Source organism: Paramormyrops kingsleyae, chromosome 12, assembly GCF_048594095.1.
Source record: "Paramormyrops kingsleyae isolate MSU_618 chromosome 12, PKINGS_0.4, whole genome shotgun sequence".
NCBI classification, from domain to species: domain Eukaryota; kingdom Metazoa; phylum Chordata; class Actinopteri; order Osteoglossiformes; family Mormyridae; genus Paramormyrops; species Paramormyrops kingsleyae.
In genome coordinates this window covers 13,765,070-13,785,000 of record NC_132808.1, presented here as the reverse complement: position 1 = coordinate 13,785,000, position 19,931 = coordinate 13,765,070, and the positions used below count along the sequence as shown (strand labels likewise).

General features: G+C 41.0%; 1 protein-coding gene across 1 annotated transcript; it reads right to left on the bottom strand.

The window, feature by feature from the left end:
• Positions 1 to 430: 430 nt before the first annotated feature.
• On the bottom strand, positions 431 to 17,239 carry LOC111856463 (large neutral amino acids transporter small subunit 2-like). Its single transcript, XM_023836445.2, has 11 exons — positions 16,208 to 17,239; positions 13,264 to 13,468; positions 12,916 to 13,067; positions 9,831 to 9,956; positions 8,488 to 8,641; positions 8,277 to 8,400; positions 7,867 to 7,970; positions 7,421 to 7,517; positions 7,007 to 7,156; positions 6,147 to 6,324; positions 431 to 5,848 (listed from the first exon to the last, which is right to left on the bottom strand). The coding sequence occupies exons 1-11, from the start codon at positions 16,347 to 16,349 to the stop codon at positions 5,703 to 5,705; spliced, it is 1,578 nt and encodes a 525-aa protein (XP_023692213.1). The 5' UTR covers positions 16,350 to 17,239; the 3' UTR covers positions 431 to 5,702.
• Positions 17,240 to 19,931: the final 2,692 nt, after the last annotated feature.

Here is a 19,931-nt window from a genome sequence, read left to right as displayed (position 1 = left end):
ATTTACGAATCACTAGTCACGTGAGTAAAGCTACGCTGCCAGTGGCAATTATGGGTTTGCCCCCCCCCCCCCCCCCAAAAAAAAAAAAGTCATATTCTGTCGCCTTATTACGATGAGTGAACAGGGGGCTGTGCTGAAAGAGGAAGATATCTTGACTAGAAACTGAAAATTAGGAGCAAGCCTTCTAAATATAGAATAAAAACCTTCTGAATGAATATAATGATCTGTTACGATAAAAACAGTGTAATGAAATAATGACTGGAATCCTGGATAAGTAAATAAATTGGATTATGAAATGCACTGCTTCTGGTTTGCGTTGACAATGATATAAAAATTCTAAGCAGTTGTAAATGTCACAGTAGAAGTGTACATGCAAAATCTTTGCCTACAGGTCAAGTAAGGGATTTACAAATATGATATTTGCAATTCATTTTTTTTTTTTTACGGACGTTTACTTTAGACGTAAATCTACTTCCATACTTCTCCTGTACTGTCTCAACTTAAATCCTAAGTTAGGGGAAATTTTGGATTCTGTTAAATAATATGATAAACAGACAATAGCACAGCTATTTGAAAGATTTGCCAGGTAAAATATTGTGGAAATAACAGTAACATGTGCATGCATCTTTCCTGACACCCAGAGCCAGATCAAGGCATAGGCAAACTAGGCAGCTATCTAGGGCTCGACTGGCATGAAGTGGCCCAGACAAAGTCATGATCAAATATATACCTAGTATACAGATAGCGAATCTTGACTTGATTTGGCTCTAGCTATAGACAGAACAGGCAGTTGCTTAGTTACTTGCTGCTGAACTGCCTGCGTTGCTAGAGTCAGGCAAGTTTCCCAATGCCCAGGAGATGTCACTGCTCATTCACTCTTTGATCTGAGAGTACACTACACTCATAGTAAGCATTGTTTTTTATATTTTTTGTTTTTGTTGCAGTGCTACAAAAACAATTGCCCTCTGGGGACAACTAAGTTGAAAGTTGAGGCTGATTTAGATGTCAAGGTAAATAAAAACAGATCTAAATACAAAACCATTCTTGGTGATCATGGTCATCCTATTTTGATGCAGTTTTGTCTTGATGAGACTGCTGCCTTCTGAAATATACTATAACCATTCCAACTTCAACTTCAGCTAGACCCCCCCTTACCCCTTTGGGGTGGTGTGTGGCTCAGTGGGCTAAGTCTCTATGCATGTGATCAGAAGGTCACGGGTTCAAGCCTTAGTAGAATAATCACATGTCTGTGGGCCCGTAAGCAAGGCCCTTTACCCACAGTTGGACAATGAGATGGGGTAGATAAAAGAGATGAATAGTCTATCACTATTCTATTCTAAACAAGCAGACCACACACAGGGAGCCAAAGGCAGGCCTGAACCCAAAACACTGGCAGTATAAGGCTACAGTGACAACCACTGAGTCACCAGACCACATCAGAGCTTTTGAACTAAGAAAACTGGTATCAAAAAAAGTAACACAATCATTGCAAAACTGCTCCAGTACATTTCTGTCGAGCTCAGTGTGGTTAAATGCATGAGATACAATAACTACAGATTGACATTTCAATAAAGCCCTTAAAAATGAAGTCTGTACTGTTCTCTCTGTTGAGGTCTGGAAAGCGATTCTGCTCCCTGAAGACCAATACAGAAAGACTGAGGAGGAGCCTCTTCCCGCAGGCTATTCGGTCTCTAAATCAGTACACCACACAGTACTGGTCCGTTTTGCACATCCACACGTTTCTTGCACTGACTCTACACATTCGGGACATTCATTGACACTAGTGGTCACTGCACACCTGCACATTTGTGGACATTAGCTATTTATTCTATTTTATTCTGTTTCCCTGATGCACATAAGTCACTTTAAATATGACACTTTCAGGCATATTTGCACACCCCCTGGACATTTCTATTTATATTCACTTCATTCCCACACAAAAATTCCATAAATTCTATATTGAACAGCTAGGTTATTCTTATTTATTTCTTATATTGTATATTTTGTATTGTACAGATATTATTATTAGTTAAATTTACTTTCTATTTTCTTTTTCATATTTATTTCCTATTAATAGTCTTTTATTTTAAGGTCACGGGCAGTCGTCTAAGCATTTCACTGCATATCATACTGTCTATGACTGTGTTTGTGACAAATAAACATTTGAATTTTTTTTTTTTTAGTGCCCAGAAACATAAAGCCACATAATGTTTACAAACAGATTTCAGTTTGTGTTCTTTCCGCATTCTCAACCATATCCATAACAGCACTGAAGATTAAAAACATATTTTAAAAAAAAAGACATTTCATGTAAGCTAACCTCCATTTGGCTTTGGGGTTTCTGATCTTTCAGTATTCTCAGATACATCCATGACAGCACTGGATTTTAAAATGATTAATTTCTTAATAATCAGATGTTTTCCTTTCCAGTATTTTTCCTCTACTTGCAGTGCAGTATACCATACATCAGATGCATGTTTTAATGTTTCCAGTTGGAAAAGATATTTCATGTAAGCCATCCACCATTCGGCTTTGCATTGGTGTGGATTAGCAGTCCTTACGCAAGAACGATGAAGACTGACAGTCAGAACACAGACAGGTCAGGCTGTTTACCCTGGCTGACTTAGACTTTGTTGGTGTTTAATGCGGATTCCCTAAAAGACAAACACAAAGCCTACATGCTGGGCTGAGTGAAAAGCTGACACGTTAAGCAGGGATGATCCCTTAGGTGCCATAGCAGCAAAGTTTTACTTATCAATAATAAACAAATGCACATATTTGTACCAGCAATTCAGGGGGGTATTCCAGAAAGCAGGTTATGTGACATACCCGGGTAAGTTTAAGGGTAAGTTAGTGGATAACCTCAACTTTCGGTTCCAAAAACGGAGGTTAACTTTCTGGGTATGTACGTAACCATAGCAGCTTACTCCCTGAAGATAACCTGCTACTGAGCAGGTTATGTTCCAGGGTAAGTTTGTTGCAGAAGGTTACTGAGCATGGCGTGCCCTTTTGATGACGATCCTGTGAACGTGGAGGCATAAATTATACAAGGTTTTTTTCGCCGGGAGACAGTTATAAGACCGCGTACTGATGTCTTGTCATTTCCTAATGATTATTTGAAAAAGCGTTATCAGTTTTCAAAAGAATCGTTCATTTACTTAACATCTCTTGAAACCGCATATTGCAAATGTCACAAACCCAAACCGCGGGTCTGTGCTTAGCACAGAAAACATCCTGTGCATAGCACTTCGGTTTTTGGCGTCAGGGCATTTTTTGTACAATATGGGCGACGCAGAGCATATAGGAAAGGCAACTGTGCGTAGAGCCGTTCGCACAGTATGTCTGGTACTTAACGCTTCTTACATACGTTTGTACAGTTCCCTGTCCATAGAGCTCTGCGTGTTATTAAAGAGGAATTCCACAGAGTGGTAGGTTTGTCCTTTGTAGTAAAATCTATGATGCATATTTAATATATAGTCATACTATTTATATCTATAGCCTACATGTATTCATCCTGCACACACACACACTTGATACTTCCATATATGACTTTCTATTTCAGGGTTTCCAAATGTAATTTGGAATACATGTAATACATGCATAGTGACAATAAAAGGCATTCATTCATTCATTCATAATTGGGTGCATTGATGGCACCTACATTCCTATTAAAGCTCCTTCAATAAATGAGGGAGACTATGTTGATAGATAGATAGATAGATAGATAGATGTCTTTATTGTCACTATACAAGTACAGCGAGATAGCGGAGGAAATCTATTCATAGTATCAATGTGCAGGTAACTTGATTTTGTATCCTTAATTTTTTGCCTTGTTAAGTGTTTAATTATTTTGCATTATAATAAAAGGGGAGGCGATGTCAAATTTGCAATTTAATACACACGCATTTACTCTGTCCGTTATTTTTTGCCAAGCCAACTCTTTCTTTAGCCGATGCAGCCGTATTGCTTTTTTTCATTATTATTGGCTTGAATTCCTCATATGCGTGCATTAAAACTTCCAACTCCGCCTCTGTGAAGTATGCCGCTCTCTTTTTTTCACTTTGATTTTCCATTCTGACTCGTGAAATCGGCGATCAATTGAAAACGTCTTTATGTATGCACGGTGCACGCGCATTAACTCTGGGTAAGCAATAGGAGGTTGATTGAACTTACTTTTCTCAGGTGTTTTGGAACCGACATACTCATGGTATGCGGGTTTGGGGTATATCAACCCAGAGGTTAAGATTTACCAAATGGTAAGTTAACCAAGCTTTCTGGAATACCCCCCAGGTCTATCCCAGCATTCTGTGACTGGGAGCAGTTATTCTCCTGCTGTTCTTTTACATCGCAAACCTGAAATAGAGTGAAGCACCTAAATATAACCACCCAACAAGAGCAAATTCACCTGCCATCTAAGCACGACAAATACATACTGGAGTGCACAAAAGCCCGCGAATGCCTTATGGTTGTTAGTTGTTCCAAAGTAAGTTTAGTTATGTCACAGACACAAAAAGTGTCTTAACTAGATGTATCAGAAGCAAAAACGTGCACTAAACTGCTAAGTTCATTGAAATTATAACTTTTGAATTAATACACGTTAACCATTTAACGCATTTGTGTTCAAGCTAGTGAAGCCTGATGTGATACCGACACCTTCTGGACAAAACAGAGTAATGCATTCAATACTATTGCCACATCCCTGCAGCTCGCTTGATTCTGCACTGCTGCCACATCCCTGCAGCTCGCTTGATTCTGCACTGCTGGCACATCCCTGCAGCTCGCTTGATTCTGCACTGCTGCCACATCCCTGCAGCTCGCTTGATTCTGCACTGCTGCCACATCCCTGCAGCTCGCTTGATTCTGCACTGCTGCCACATCCCTGCAGCTCGCTTGATTCTGCACTGCTGCCACATCCCTGCAGCTCGCTTGATTCTGCACTGCTGCCACATCCCTGCAGCTCGCTTGATTCTGCACTGCTGGTTTATGTTTCGTTGATCTGCGTTTATCCCCGTCATTTTAACAATTGAGGCAACCTAAATTAACCAAATGCCTACACAGCAAAATTACTGCTTTATCAATAATAATAAAATCACTGCTTAGGTTTTGCTATATATTATATTTTTGTATTTTTTTTTTAAAGTTGGGACTGCAGTAAAAGCAGTCTTACTCAAACCATACAGCTACTTCACCGATGTCTGCTGTCCAAACCCACGAGACAATAAAGACAGAATAAAACCATTTGTACAATTACAAAACCAGTTTTAGAACCATTTACAAATAAACCACGAGTAGTGTTCCACTTACAAAATAATAAAAAAAATTATGCTGGGGTTCTGATTTAGGAAAAAACGCTGTAATAAGGGCACATGTAAGTTGAAATCATCTAAGGGACTTCAAGACTGATTTCTAGCCTTTATAGTTTGGCCAGTTTAATTAATACATATAGACTGGTTTCTGACAGTGATAAAGACACTGCAGAAGGTCTGAAATTAGGGCCCATGTTTAAACAGTAGATCCCAGTACAGGAACTTCTCTGTTTACATTTATAACCAAAGCTAAACATGTTGACCCAAACCCACCATCCTATCTGACAGCGCTATTACAGACAAACACATGAAGACAAATACAATTTAAACAGCAATTAGCGTGTATCTATCATCACAATGGTACAAAACAATCCTCCCAGTTGAGTGCTTTTCTGCTCAGCACTCCGGTTTCTGTGCCTTTTCATCATCCTCCGCCTTCTCAGCGAGGGGAAAACTCTCCTCTTTCTCTGCTCCGTTTGAGCTCCCTTCCTCCGCTGGGTAAACCACCACGCAAAATTTCTGACCTGTATAAGTCAGCTTGTCTGTGGAAAGAAAACAAATGGCAGAGTGGTCTACAAGGTTCACCTAAAGGAGGTTACATGTTTCATGTACACCGCACAACCAATTGGCCAAGTCTAATACAGAACATTTTAAATGAGAACTATCGGAATTGGCAAAATACACCATGCATTTACAAAGCAGAGCATGTGTTCTGTAAATTTTATATCCAGTGAATATTATGCAGATTTCACATTACTCATAATATATTAATGGTTGAAACAACAAACTACAATAACAATATGCATAATAAATAATATCAATGAAAAACAAATGCCATACCGACAAATGTGTTGAAACACTGGGGCTTTTTGTCCCAGTACACACCAAGGAAGTAGACTGGGACACCAGTGAGCATAATTGCTAGACCAATACCACACACCACTGGCTCAGAATACAGAGAGAAGATGAGCAGGAACGCCCAGAAGAGCAGGTAGATAACTGGCCAAATCAGGCTAATCTAGTGGGGAAAAAACAAATTGTTAAACAAATGCACAACTTCCACAAACCACAATGCAATATCCTGCTACATACTGCACCTGTCTACACACAATTCCAGGTAATGATAGTATGGCACCAATTAGCATTCTGTGCATGTATACCGACTGGGACAGTAACGGGATCCTTGTGTGTACTTCATCTTGAATTCTCTAATTAAAGGTTAATATATGAAGGGATGGAATTTAAATTGTGTACCATAGGATCATTTAGAAAATAGGGTCTTGCAATTAAAAAAAAATGTCATTTCATGCTAAAGAAATATGTGAATGCTTTTATTTGGTAGGCAAATCTGTATAGACCATTCGTACTTTTAAATAAAAATAGCTGCAGCAACCCATATTTTAACACTTAAACCTTCCTTCAAGTATTTAAATCAGGGTTCCCCAATTTCAGTGCTGGAGGGCCAGAATCAAAGAGTTTACTGATTTCCCTGCTCGAACACGTCCTAGTTTAGTAGGTGTGTTTGAAAAGGGAAATCTGCCAACTTTGTTGGAATCCGGCCCTCCAGGACATCAAGTACTATTTAACCAAGCACATTGTTTTAAAGATAAAGTGGATTGCAAACTAGAATCTGTTAAGCACAATCTGTCCAGGACCATCAAAAACAGAAAGACCCATTGATCATTGAGAGGTCTGTTCACCTTTATCGGTCGATGCATATTTGGCTCTTTGATGCGCAGAACAATCTGTCCAGCTACAGTGACGCCATAGAAGAGGTAGTTTATGAAACCCACATAGTTGATGAGCGTGTACATATCACTGGTGCAGAGCATCAGCAAGGTAGATACGCACTGAAAAGGAAAGAGGAATGTGAGAGCGAAGGGACTAATTCTTTGTGACATGACAATTTTACAGAGAGAATGGTAAGCACTGATATTAGACTAACCCATCGAGGGCAAAACAAATTCGAGGAAATAGCAAGTGAAAATGGAAAACAAACTGCACATTTAAAATATGTATATACTGTGTTTTAGTTGCTGTGAATATTGGATCATTACGCTGTTGTGACAAAGGATTACAGTATGGGAAACAGGAGAAGGCCATATAGAACTTACAGTGAAGAGGAGAGCTGGGATTGGTGTGCAGCGTTTTACATGAATCATAGCCAGGAGACTGGGAAGGTGACCCTCTCTTGCTCCTGCAAAAAACAGCCTGTGGGAACCAAAATGATAAGAACTCAAATAATATCTTTATATACCCAACTAGGCCCAGCAGGAGCGGGGGAAGGGAGAAAGAGATAAAACAGCAGCTGACCGTTAACCCTCAAACGTAATCCAACAGAAGCATTGAAACGCCATTATATCTGGAAGAGATGACCAGGACCAGAGCTATTGGTGGGATAGAGGTCTGTGAGGTAGGGAGGCAATGGGCTAAGAGAGACCTTTCATGCTTCTGTGAGATCAGGAAAGGCCGGACAAATGGCAAAAAGGTAGAGAGAGACAGAAATAAGGCAGAATAGAGAGAGAGCCCATGTAATGGGGGTGGGAATAGATGGACTGACCGGGACGAAGTGAAGAGGGATCCATTGACCCCCCCGAATGTAGAAAGAGCCACAGAGATGGGCATGATCCATGACATCACTCCCAGTAGCTTCTCACCAAATGTCTGGGAGGTAGGTGGAAAGAAAGGGTGGTTAAACTGACAGATGCAGAATGCACGCATGTATGTTATTGCCTACAATTGGAAACAAACATCAGACAACATAGAGTATACAGAGCACGAGAAGAGATCAGAGCAGAGGCAAGGACAAAGGCGTTTAGATAACCCGAGTTTCGAGAAAGGTCACCAAATTTGTACAAGGATCCAATATGTATTTATGAGATTTATGCCGAGTACAAATATGAAATGAATATTGTAAGTAAGAAGAGTGTCAGAATGACACAGTAGAAAAGGAAAAGCATGAATCCTCACCACAGCGACTGCATTGGATGCCAGCAGCTCCTGAGGGCTCATTGCCGTTACGTAAGCAATATTGGCAAAGACGTAAACAAACGTCACAAGAGGTATTGAGATATAGATGGCTCGTGGCAGGTTCCTAAGTGGGAGAAAGGTAGACTGTCACACTGATTGATTACCATGTAGTAGGTACAGCCTGACCCGACAGAATATAAGAGGAACTCACGTGTATGGATCAACAAGCTCTTCTGTGACATAATTGAGGAAATTCCAACCACCATAGGCAAAAGAGCCCTGTAAGAAGGCTAGAGCAATCAAGCCAACATCATAGTCCTGAAAACTCTCAAAGGCATGCGCTGGTTCCAGCCAGTAGTACTCCCCTAGGGGAAAAAACAAGACTGGGTCATTCATAATAGCCTACAGCTATCCTTCAATAAGATCCGACTCAAAGCACTTTTAGTGTTCCAACTGAACACGTTATGTACTGTGATATTACATAGAATTTGCATTGCATGCAAGTGTGCGAGCGAGTGGATATAGCCATGCACGACAGAGTTAAAAGGAGTGCCTGGGAATATGGGGCGGGTGAGGGGGGGGCAGAGCGACTGTGAAGAGGCATGTGGACTTTAATCCCCTGCTCAGTCATCTGGCGGTAATGCCAATCCCGAGCGAATCATGCGAGCCCATTTGCGTCTGCAGCTTCTCTCACAACCCCCTGCCCCCAAAAAAACGCTGCTCAGTCTGATCTAATGTTCCCCTCTCACTCAAGATTTCACTATTAAATCTTTTATATTCTTCAGAGCTCTACAGATGGGATGAAAGCAATGCAGGGAGGGAAAGAAACCATTTAACCCTGAGATTAGGTAAACAATGACCAAACCAGGGGTGTAATACATTTTTCAAAGATAAAACGTTAAAAAAAAAAAAAAAAAACAGATCAGCAAGACCTATCTTTGTAAGAGCTCTCTATAAAGTGACCGGCTTCCACAGGGATGCTTATATATGCCTCACATCAAAAGGCTAATACAATAATTATGGATTGTACATTTACACCAAACTAAGTGATGACATTTCTGAGACCACTAAAATGCCAAAGTTATCGGATTACTGTGACTGCAGCAAGGGATTCAACGTCACCATCACCACTGAGGTTGTCACAAATTGGTGACCTTTCAGTGTCTCTAGCAAGCATGTGACTAGACACTTGATGTTTTCCCTTAGCTTGTGTTGATTAATTCTTTTAAGAAAGATGATTAGTGCTAGCATTAAAGTGATAGTATTAAAATGTAATCTTTTAATATGCTCTTTATTCTTAGCCTACCTCAAACACATGGCTTTATTGTATAGCCCCTTTTCTGATATGGGGATTGCCTTAGCATCAATGAACTGCAGATAGGTGTACATGAACTAGTGCTGTTCACGTGCCGAGGAATGCCACGGTAATCAAATCATAGCGGCAGACTGGCACATACTGCATACATGGGTAACCGTATGCATCTTTGCACACAAGAGCTGACAGGCCAAGTACCAAGATAAGGAACCAGGTGGGAGAGAACGACAAAAGCGTACCCTTGCAGATCTGCACGATGCCCATGATGATGATGAGTGCCAGAGCCAGCAGCTTTCCAGCGGTGAAAATGTCCTGGACACGCGTTGCCCAGCGCACACTAGCACAGTTCACCCATGTCAGCAGCACTGAAGAAAACCGATAAGACAGAAGTTATTGTGAGAAGTTGGCATGTCTTTAAGTAGTACTTCTCGATTAACCGAAACCAAACTTTTACTTGATCAGTATTGGTTTCATTGTTTGCATCCTTTGTTAGATTTTTTTAAATAATTTTTTTAATAGTAGTTCTTAAAAAGCATCACAGTTCACTCAGAATGGAGGCATAAAAAAACAACGACCATAATCCTACAGCTATAAGGCGTAGAACATAACACGCTGATGCAAGACTGAATGCTAAATTTCATAAGTGGCATAATATATAATATACAACTACACCACATACATTTCATAGCACTTCACACACAATTTGTACTCAGCAGCATGTCATCTGCTTCAACAATATATTATAAAATACAAGCCACTGTTGAGAATTAAGTAAATGATAGTAAATAAGAACTATCATTGATTCATGCTACCTAGACAACATTGCAGTTGTGGTTCTTTTATTTGTCTTTTTCTTATGTCAATAGCACGTTACTCCTTAAGTTATACATTTTACAGTTTTATTTGATGACTTCATAACATTTCCCAGGCTCAGCTTTCACCGGCCTCAAACAGATAGTAAAGGTCTTCAGCTGCATACCTGCACTGTTATTTTGCACTTTCGATTGTCTTTATGTGTATATATTGTCTATATACACACTGTCCTGCACAATTTACTTTGTGTCATTTTTTCATTGGTCAACTATGCAAATACTGGATATTTCTCCTAGCTTTCCAGTGCTCTGCAGAAATGCACTATTATTTCACATGTGAAATGACAATGTGACTTAAGAGTTAATTTTCAAAGAAATTTTCAAAGAAATTCAACTTAATATTTAAAAAAAAAAGTTAAAAAAAACAATTTCAAAACCAAGCCACATTTTTGCAACGCAGCATTATTTCTTAAAATCTTTTTTTATTCCAAAATGCCAGAATGCTGACACACAGGAAAGTAACCTGACAAGTTGCTTCCTCAACTAACAACCGTTTCCTCTTGCTAGTCTGACCCCAGCAATTCAGAAGGTATACTGGTGCAATTTTGTCTCTGCACAGCATTAATTGATGACCACTTCAATACCATTCCTATCCAGAAGGGGTCAGGAATCGCAGCAAAAAATAGTGACAGGGACAAAAGAAAAATTAACTGTTCAATAAGTAATAAAGGTTTGATTAGAAATGGCTCACAGAATGACTTAACCATATTACAGAGAGATGGCATTAATATACCCACTACATTAAGTAGACACTATAGAATTTTAGTGTCAGGGTGTGCACAAGATTTGCCATAAAATAATTAAGTTTTGTCCTTTGCTCATTCACGGTTCTATTACAATGAACTTTATCACTCTTTATTGTACATAACAGCAAACCGTCACTTTATGAACAGTGAACTTGTTCACTTTTCAAAATATTAGCCTTTGTACTTCAGCCAAGGTCATTAGTTATTGTTGCTATTAACTCTACTACAAATGACACGTTCTTGAACTACTTCCTGAGCTGCACGCTTTTAAGTAAGATCACACACGGAGAGCAGATTTAACATATGAAGACGTGAGGGTAACGTGCAGCATGAAGGGTGACCTACAGCGAAAAGCTGCACAAACACGAGACTTCACCCGTCATTATGCTGTCGATTCATCTAATCTGAGGATGCCTGCTGCAGCCTGGCAGACATGCAAATGCCCAACGCTCCTTTACAACTTCTCCATAATTAATAAAACCCTTTTGTTGTTTGGGCAATCAACAACTATCAGTGAATCATGTTATAATATCTGTCTTGTGAAGAGATCACCTCCCCGTAACATCACACACCAGTTCTCCAGCACAGTAAACAAATGTCGTTTATCTGAACATGGTAATATGGAAATATGGATTTCAGTACCCAACTCTGTGACGAGTAAAATCGGCTGAGCAGCCACTGAGGTTAATCTGCCGCGCTGCCAAATTCCACAATTTTAGGTCACGCTCACTATTAAAAATAGACACCCCTTTGAAGATCCGAATCAACATGGAACAAAGCATAGCGGAGACAGTATGGGGGGGAAGGAAGCGTCCTTTGTGGTCAGGAGTAACTTTTCACCTACTTTCTGAAGCCACCTAAGGGGAGTAGGGGGATGTATGTAAAATGTACTACTCAGCCTTTTTCTTTCCATATACAAAAACTGTCAAACAGACCCTATCCAATTAAAAGCCAGCACTCAAATAACTACTAATAACCAGGCCAATCAGAACTAGGTGTCCCACTAGTGCCACTAATCCACTGGTCCCACTAATCTACATTTCAGAAAGCTACAAAACAATATTGCATTGTTAACTTATCGGGACAAGTACCTCTAAATCAATGTCCATGTTAATCTGGCCAGAGGAAAAAAAAACAAAAAAAAAACAGAATTAGCAAACCCATGTTGAGTCACACAAACGTGGAACCTTTAAGCACTGCAGGATGAATACGATCTAGTGGTGATCATTAAGGCAAAGATTAGAGTCTGGTGGTATACCCCCCACTCAAAGTCCTCATGAGATCAAAGGCCTGTTTATTGGGAATTACGCCAATTTTGGTGGTGGTTTAATTTAAAGACTGTAGTGGTTGCATGACAGCTGCATGTTTCAGAATCAGAAGGTAACGAAGGTGATAGAATTCCACTGGCAAAGACTGAACTGCTAATGGTGCTGCTTTCACATTACAATGTCAGTCTCAGTCCAGCTTCTCTCTGTGATATTCTTACATGTGTGAAGTTTTCAGATGCTCATCTCCAAAGATCACAGCTAGGCGTGGACGACTTAGATTATCCGCAGTCTCTCTGTCTTACTCGCACAGACATATACTAATACACATGCATGCGCACACACACCTTCCAGCCTAAACCCAACCTGGCCCTTTAGCACTTCTCTAAACATTTCTATCCCCTTCCAAACAAGCCTCTAGCAACATCCCCCTTCACTCACACAAGCAGATGGCGGCCAGCAGCCGGAGCCCGCTCTCAGGGGGAAAGCAGGTCGGGAAGAGGGGCTGCAGGACGTAGTTGGAAAAGGTGAGAGCAATCACAGCCTGGTTGGTGGGGTAGATCACAAGCACGGCGATCCATAGGCGCAGGAATCTGACAGAAGTGAGAGCACAATTAATGACATTCAAAGAGGAAAGCAGCAGGTCTGAGAGACAGACGCTTCTAAATAAACAAACAAAATTGTTTGCACTAATTGAACTCATCTTTATTCAATGTTCCATACCAGATACCCAAATGTTTAGACTAGTCTGATTCGCGTAATCGCTCCCTAACAGCCTTTTGCTCTCACCCAGCGAGTCCTCCAAAGATATCCTTCACATAGGAGTAGTCTCCACCAGACTTTGGGATTGTGACACCCAGCTCAGCATAACACAATGCCCCGATGGCTGTGATGATTCCGGTCACGATCCAAACGATCAGCGCCAGGCCAACTGAACTCGCATTCTCCAGAACTCCCTTTGGGCTCACAAAGATCCCTGACCCAATAATGTTACCTACAAGACAAAAAAAAAGTAAAGAAAAATGAATGGTGATAAGACACATACTGAACACCACACAGTGGCATGAGCTAAAGTATAGGCCTACAGTAGCTGTGTATTTGCAGTTTGTGGCATAACCTTCTTAGCATGGAAGTTCTTAGCCTCAGGTCCCCCCACCCCAAGCAGTTTTAGGGGGTCTGCAGAAACATTTCATAATTTATGAAAAGCAGCTCTCCATATTAAGTGCTCCACGCAACATAAGTAATATTCACAGAAGGACACTTCTTGTTTGGATCTTAAATATTGATAGCGGAAGCTCGTCAACCCCATTTAGAGAAGAAGAAAAAAAGAAAAAGAAAATACAACATTCAAGGCTGAAGTTACATTTAATCACACATTTGCAATATGGGGTCACTAGCTCTGGTGTATTTGTCTTTGGAAGTTTAAGAAAGGTTGAAAAGCATTCCCTTAACAAAATGTTGGGACTGTCTCCCGGGTATATGGGAAATCTTTAGTGTAAAGTCTTGCTTTAAATTACACCGAGTGAGACTAACCTATATGGATAATAAAAGGAAAATCAGATGGGAGAATAAAGGATTGGGGCTGGTGGACATGGTGAAACCCAATGAGATTTCTTCATAAGATGCCATAAATGCTCTAAAGGAAGTTGGACAAGTAATAAGGAAAAAAAAAAGAACAGACAGTTTGATCAGGACAGTGGGAAAGTGAATATGAAGCAAAGAGAGGGGGTGGCAGGATCCCCAAAGAATCCTGAGACTCACAGAGAAGGCAGCTGAATTGTAGGCCCTGCTGAAACAGGAGGGAGAGATGGTGAAGTCAAATGGTGCAAGGCAAAGGGGAGCCTCAAAAGTACACAGACAAGTGATTAGTATTGACATGACAGAGATAGTGAGGTAAGGCGGCAGGTCAAAAGGTTAAGTGTAGTCTGGCAGGTAGGAGAAGAGATGGGACCTTATTTTGCTGACCTGACAGGAAAGGCTTGAGAAAAGGAATACGGGCAAGAGGGAATCAGAAAGCCAACTTCCATAACAAAGTGGCGGGTGATTTCTAGCTCTATACACTTCAGAAAATGTGGGTGCTATGAACTGAAATTGACAAAGCAGAAGAGTAACAGGGAGCAGTTACAGTGAGGTCAAAGCCGCAGGCCCGCGTGCAAGGCTGCAGTGCGTGTTTGTAAACTTCACTTGCTGAAAAACGTAGAGTGGGACAAGACATCAGTATTAACACCAAGTATATTCTATTTCCTTGACCGAATTATAAAATCTGCACAATGATGCTGCAAAATGAAGTGGAACGACCACAACACACTTTCCCTGCAAAATAGGCTGTTTTATAGTTCACTGAAACAGGTGCCTGTGGGAATGATTATTTTAGCTGGCAAACAACATATGTCATATGGGTCTCTATTTTCTTATGGACAGAATATATTTCTAATAATACAAATTACACCACTTGCTTATGTAACCATATGCCTTACTTAGCTATGGACAAGTGTGTTGTGCTTGATTTTCCAGTTGGGTTGCACTGTTACTGCTGGTAAGAGAGTGGGATTAACATTTAATTTCCTTATAAATACAAAATCTCCAAGCAAATTCCAGACCATACACCATTACAAAACCCATCACAGTGCTATAATAAAATTTTAATTCTATGGTGCACCAGCTAAGAGAATGCGCAAGCTGGAATTCCATCATCACTGCTAAACCCCTTTGATTGGATTTCTTTAAGACATTTTGGTCTCCTTTCATTATGTCCCACGGATTAATAGCGCGTCAGTAGATATTCTGAAAGTTGCTGACATTACATTTCATGCTCTTCTGTTCACCACTGTGAGAATTGTGGTAGGAAGTTTAACGAAGCACATGTGGCTACTGAAGGCAGTCTGGCTGTCAGGAGAGCAGCTCAGACAAAGACCATGGAGACTAAGTACCCCGATGTTTGCTAAGGTTTGAAAAAGGGCCCTGGGTACTCTGACAGTTAACACTCAACCAGATAGGCCTGGTTCATTTAGCAAAATGTATTAATTCTTGTCTGTACACCATGCAGTGGGTACAGGTGTCAGCCGTCGACTCCCACTCACTGCTTTTCAAGAACAACATAGCACCAGTTCTCACACAAACCATTGCACCAGCGATCTTGTTACTGACATTCTTTAATCATGGCTCGTGTTGTGGTCTACATTTGGTCTAGAGTGCAGGGACAAGAGTCCACTGGCGTGAGGATGCCATTAAGCAGTGAAAATCACAAGATACCTATCTGGTATTATCTGCAGGAGCATTTCTGCAAGCAGACCATTCTATGCGGCAGAAGCTGATCATAATGCATTTTATCACTCACTGCTTAGAGATAGCTGAAGAAACACTGCTGGGGGATTTCAAAGATAGGTGATTTATGTGGAGAACAGATGACTGAGGCTGACTGATTGCACCAATCAGTTTTAATTAAGCCTAACACCAGAGTGGGAATCACGCATCGCAAGTGTAGTTTAAAAAAACAGCAGCTTAAGCAGTCTTGGCTTCCGACTGCGCCAAAGTGATGTGTACAGCTGCTCTTAGAAAGCCACGGATTGAATTTCCCAGCTGCCAGGCTTTCAGGGAAACGTCTGCTACCAGAAGTGGAATAACGGTACACAACCGGCCTGTAAACGCGATTTAAAACGCATCTGCACGCTTCATATGAAACCACAGCAGCCGCCGAAGATCTGAGTAAAGCTCATTTCTCATCCAGACTTACCTACAATAATGCCACAGGCACTGACGAGGCCGATCTCCTTCTTGAGCGCCACGCCGCCGCCCCCGCTGTCCTTCCCGCAGTCCGAGGATCCGTCTCCGTCCACAGCAGCAGCCGCGCTCCCCCGATGCCTGGCGCCCTCCATCCCCGTCACTTTCCCCGTATTTGTGTGTCTACTGACTAATATGCCAACGCCTTTAATATTACCCACGTGTGGTATACCACCGATCCAGTACTTAACGCTGCAAAATTTTAATTGTTAATAGTGTTTTCAGTATAATTATCCATACCATAAATATCCATCGAAGCAGTGCATTTAGTTGCCTCGCTAGGTAAATCAAGGACGGGGCGTCTAACAGGCAGCTTTTCGCCAGACAAAAAGATAGGGGATACAATTTGGCAATAACATGTAAAACGCTTATCCACAGAATATTCTCACGGATTAGTATTACGCGGGTATTACATAAGGCATTTTGTCGGCAGCTGTCTTTAAATAGCTGGTTTACTATGCTTCAGTGTAGTGCAATTACCCTTGAAGCAAGACCCTGTGTTTTTATTTTACAAATAATGCATTATATGCGAGGCAAGCTTTGCCTACATGAAAGACTGGATAGGCAGCAACTTGTAACCATGAAAGGAAACGACGGTTAGAAAGCGAATCACGCACAGACGTCTAGCACCAACGTGTTACCGGCTTTTCTGCTACTATATCTTCTTAATGATATTTTACTTAAGTAAATCTAAAAGTTAAAATGAGAAAAATACAGAAAATAATTAATACTGCCAGATAGTCTAGAAACACGAACGGCGTTTTCCGATCGAATCTGGAGTCTCCGGCTATAAACTCTCAGCTTCTAAATCCCACCAGTCCTGAAACAATGCGTCGGCATTGTATCCGTGCAAAATTTGAGGAATGGAATGAAAATATATATTTAGTAGTGTCCAAAATCCATTCCCATATTAGAAAATGGGAATATCTATACGCCACTTCCTACGTTAGACTTGATCTCCACAATATTAGAGAACGACTGATTTCGCCCTATATGTGTATCCTTTCCTCCATGCACCGCCCACCCAACATTAACACCGCCCTCCTCGACATTGGTTGCTCTCCATGCTGTGTATGTGATAAGCAGATAAATACGCGTTTTAAATCTCCCCCATGTTCTCACTCTCTCTGTTTAGTTACGCTTGTTCTGGACGGGGCGCCTAATTTCAATATAGCAGCTCCTTTTCTGATTGTGGTGTCATGTGAATGAACATTTCTTGAGCTTTGGAAAGCAGCAGCGCCTTTGATCTGATGGTGAAAAAAGATACACAGATATAGAGATATATGTCACAGAGAGCGAGGAAGGTGCAATCAATGACAATTTTCAAGTCACAGAGAGAGAAGAAGGTGCAATCAATGACAATTTTCAAGTCACAGAGAGAGAAGAAGGTGCAATCAATCACGATTTTCAAGTCACATATCTTTCTGGATAAAGATGACAGACATATTACAGAAGTGCACAGTTATCTAAATGATACCGACAGAGGTATAAAAATGCCCATGTGCTTTATGCTCAATCATCAAGAATTTGGACCTTGTGTTTCTTCCTCACAGACATTGGATGCTGTGCATTTTCTTACAGTGGTGCTAGCTAGGAGGACAAAGGTCTGTAATAATTGTCTGGCAGCATGGAATTCTAAGGGCCCCTGACAAATGATAGGCTGAGAAACATGCCAATCACAGCTAATAGGACGTATGCAGCACCCACACCAGCTATTTGATCAGAAGGTGTAAAAATGCAAAGGGAATTGGATGGGGAAAGCCTGTAAGTCTACTCACAACATGGTACAATCAGTCTCAGGCAATGAGACTATTACCAGACCTTGCTTTTGGTATTCTGTCCAGTAGTTTGGAGTTTTGTGCGTCTGTGGTCAAAGCTGTGAGGGGTCTTCTCCTCCAGGAAGTTATGGATCAGTTGGAGCTTCCTGTTTTGCCTGTTTTTGTCTGGAGCTTAAAACCGGCATGGAGTTTAACAATATCCTAACACTCATTGTGAACTGATGGCATGCATGGTGGGGCCAATGGTGGTTTGTTTAACTTGTTTCTGAATTTGTTTGATCTTCCTAGTCAAGAAGACTGGATGAGTGGTTCAATGATGAGGATGTTCCTGATTAAACATAGTGACCCAACCTGGAGGGAGAAGGAACAAGTCTGTTTCTGCACTTCATTGTTTGGGGTGCTAGATAAGCTGAGACAGTATGTGTTTATAGGAGCGGGGGGTCAAGATGCATTTAGGGAGAACAATTGATTGAACAATGCAAGTAAGTCTACTGAGAAACTGGGGAGAGAAGGTTAGGACGATGGATGAACAGGAGAGTAGAAGTGGATTATACTAATTTACTCTGAGATAAAACTGATTTACCCAAATCAAAAGTTGAAGACATTTCCTAATACTAATACCAAGCAATATTCTACTTCTCTGGTGCATGCTGCTGCAAAAGTAGCATGTTGATTTCTAATATTACTCACAAAGACACAAATGAAATAAAATGAAATTTCTCAATTTATGGGTATGCACCTGTGTAATTTATTATTTTTTTTGCTAACTCCAGCCGGGCTGATCCCTGTTTCTCATTGATGAAGGGCTCCTTCCTTGCTTTATGGGACTTCAGTCCTGCTTCTAGGAGCCAGTTATGAACTGTCCTAGCAGTGCACTTCACACCACTTAATGTTTCCCATTATTTTTGAAGGTCACTTTGAGGTCATCCTCTGATTTATGTATCAGTGCTGGATAAATTGACAGTCTTCTCTAGCATTAGAAAGCTGCTTCTGCCCTCTACCTGGCTGGTTTTCGGTTATTGCCAGTGTCTCCTGCTTCTCTGTACTGCTGTCTTAGAAACTCTGAGCCTGGAAGCAGCCTGCCTCGCAGTGTAGCCTTGTGCCGGCAGAATCAGGATTAAACCAGGATTTAAAATGCAGATTTTTAAAAAATATAAAATGGTCTCTTAATTTTTTGCAGAACTCTGTCATTTTTGAGGCAGTCATTGTGCACATCTAAAAACCGTTGATTGAGAAACATAAACCCGAGTTCTTTCAAAGTAATTTACATCTTTATACATGTGCAGAAGGAACTGGAGTTTATTTGTCGTGGATGTCTGTTTTGCTGTTAGCAATCCATTGCCTGGAAGATAGGGACAATAGGTTGTAAACACATCGGTAATGAATGAGCACAGAGCCACTAAGCCAGCACTAGGGGATTTCATGGCCCCATGGTTTATGGTGGAACAGTGACATTACCATCCACTTGTTTGGCCTGTATGTAGGCCATTCATGTTGTCATCTTTTTGATTTCCAGCTGTCTTCTCCTTCAGTGTTTTCTTTCTCTTCTCATAATCTCTCTGCTCATTCGTCTTCCTCAATCCTTTTCTCTGGGGCGTTTGTGCGGTGCTGTTGTCCTGCACTGTTTACCACATATTCTGGAATTAATGATGTTAGTCCATAAACTTTATTTGCTGTAATAGGATATGGGCAAAGACCTCAATGAGACTGTTGCACAACTGAGTAGAGATCTGACAGCAGGGCCGGCTGGAGAAAAGGGAGTGAGGAATTTGAGTTTATTGGAGGAAACCAGAAGAGAGAAAACATATCTTGGGGGGGGGGGGTTTGCATAGTATGGAAGCAGAAGGTATATGAGAAACAAAAACATGCTGTGGCTGTAGATTGAGATGGAGAAAATCA

Excerpts from the sequence above, each read along its gene's own strand:
- LOC111856463 (XM_023836445.2), bottom strand. The coding sequence starts at position 16,349 with ATGGAGGGCGCCAGGCATCGGGGGAGCGCGGCTGCTGCTGTGGACGGA. Across the intron at positions 13,469-16,207 it reads TGCCTGTGGCATTATTGTAG|GTAACATTATTGGGTCAGGG; the intron begins GTAAGTCTGGAT and ends TTTGTCTTGTAG. Across the intron at positions 13,068-13,263 it reads ATCTTTGGAGGACTCGCTGG|ATTCCTGCGCCTATGGATCG; the intron begins GTGAGAGCAAAA and ends CACTTCTGTCAG.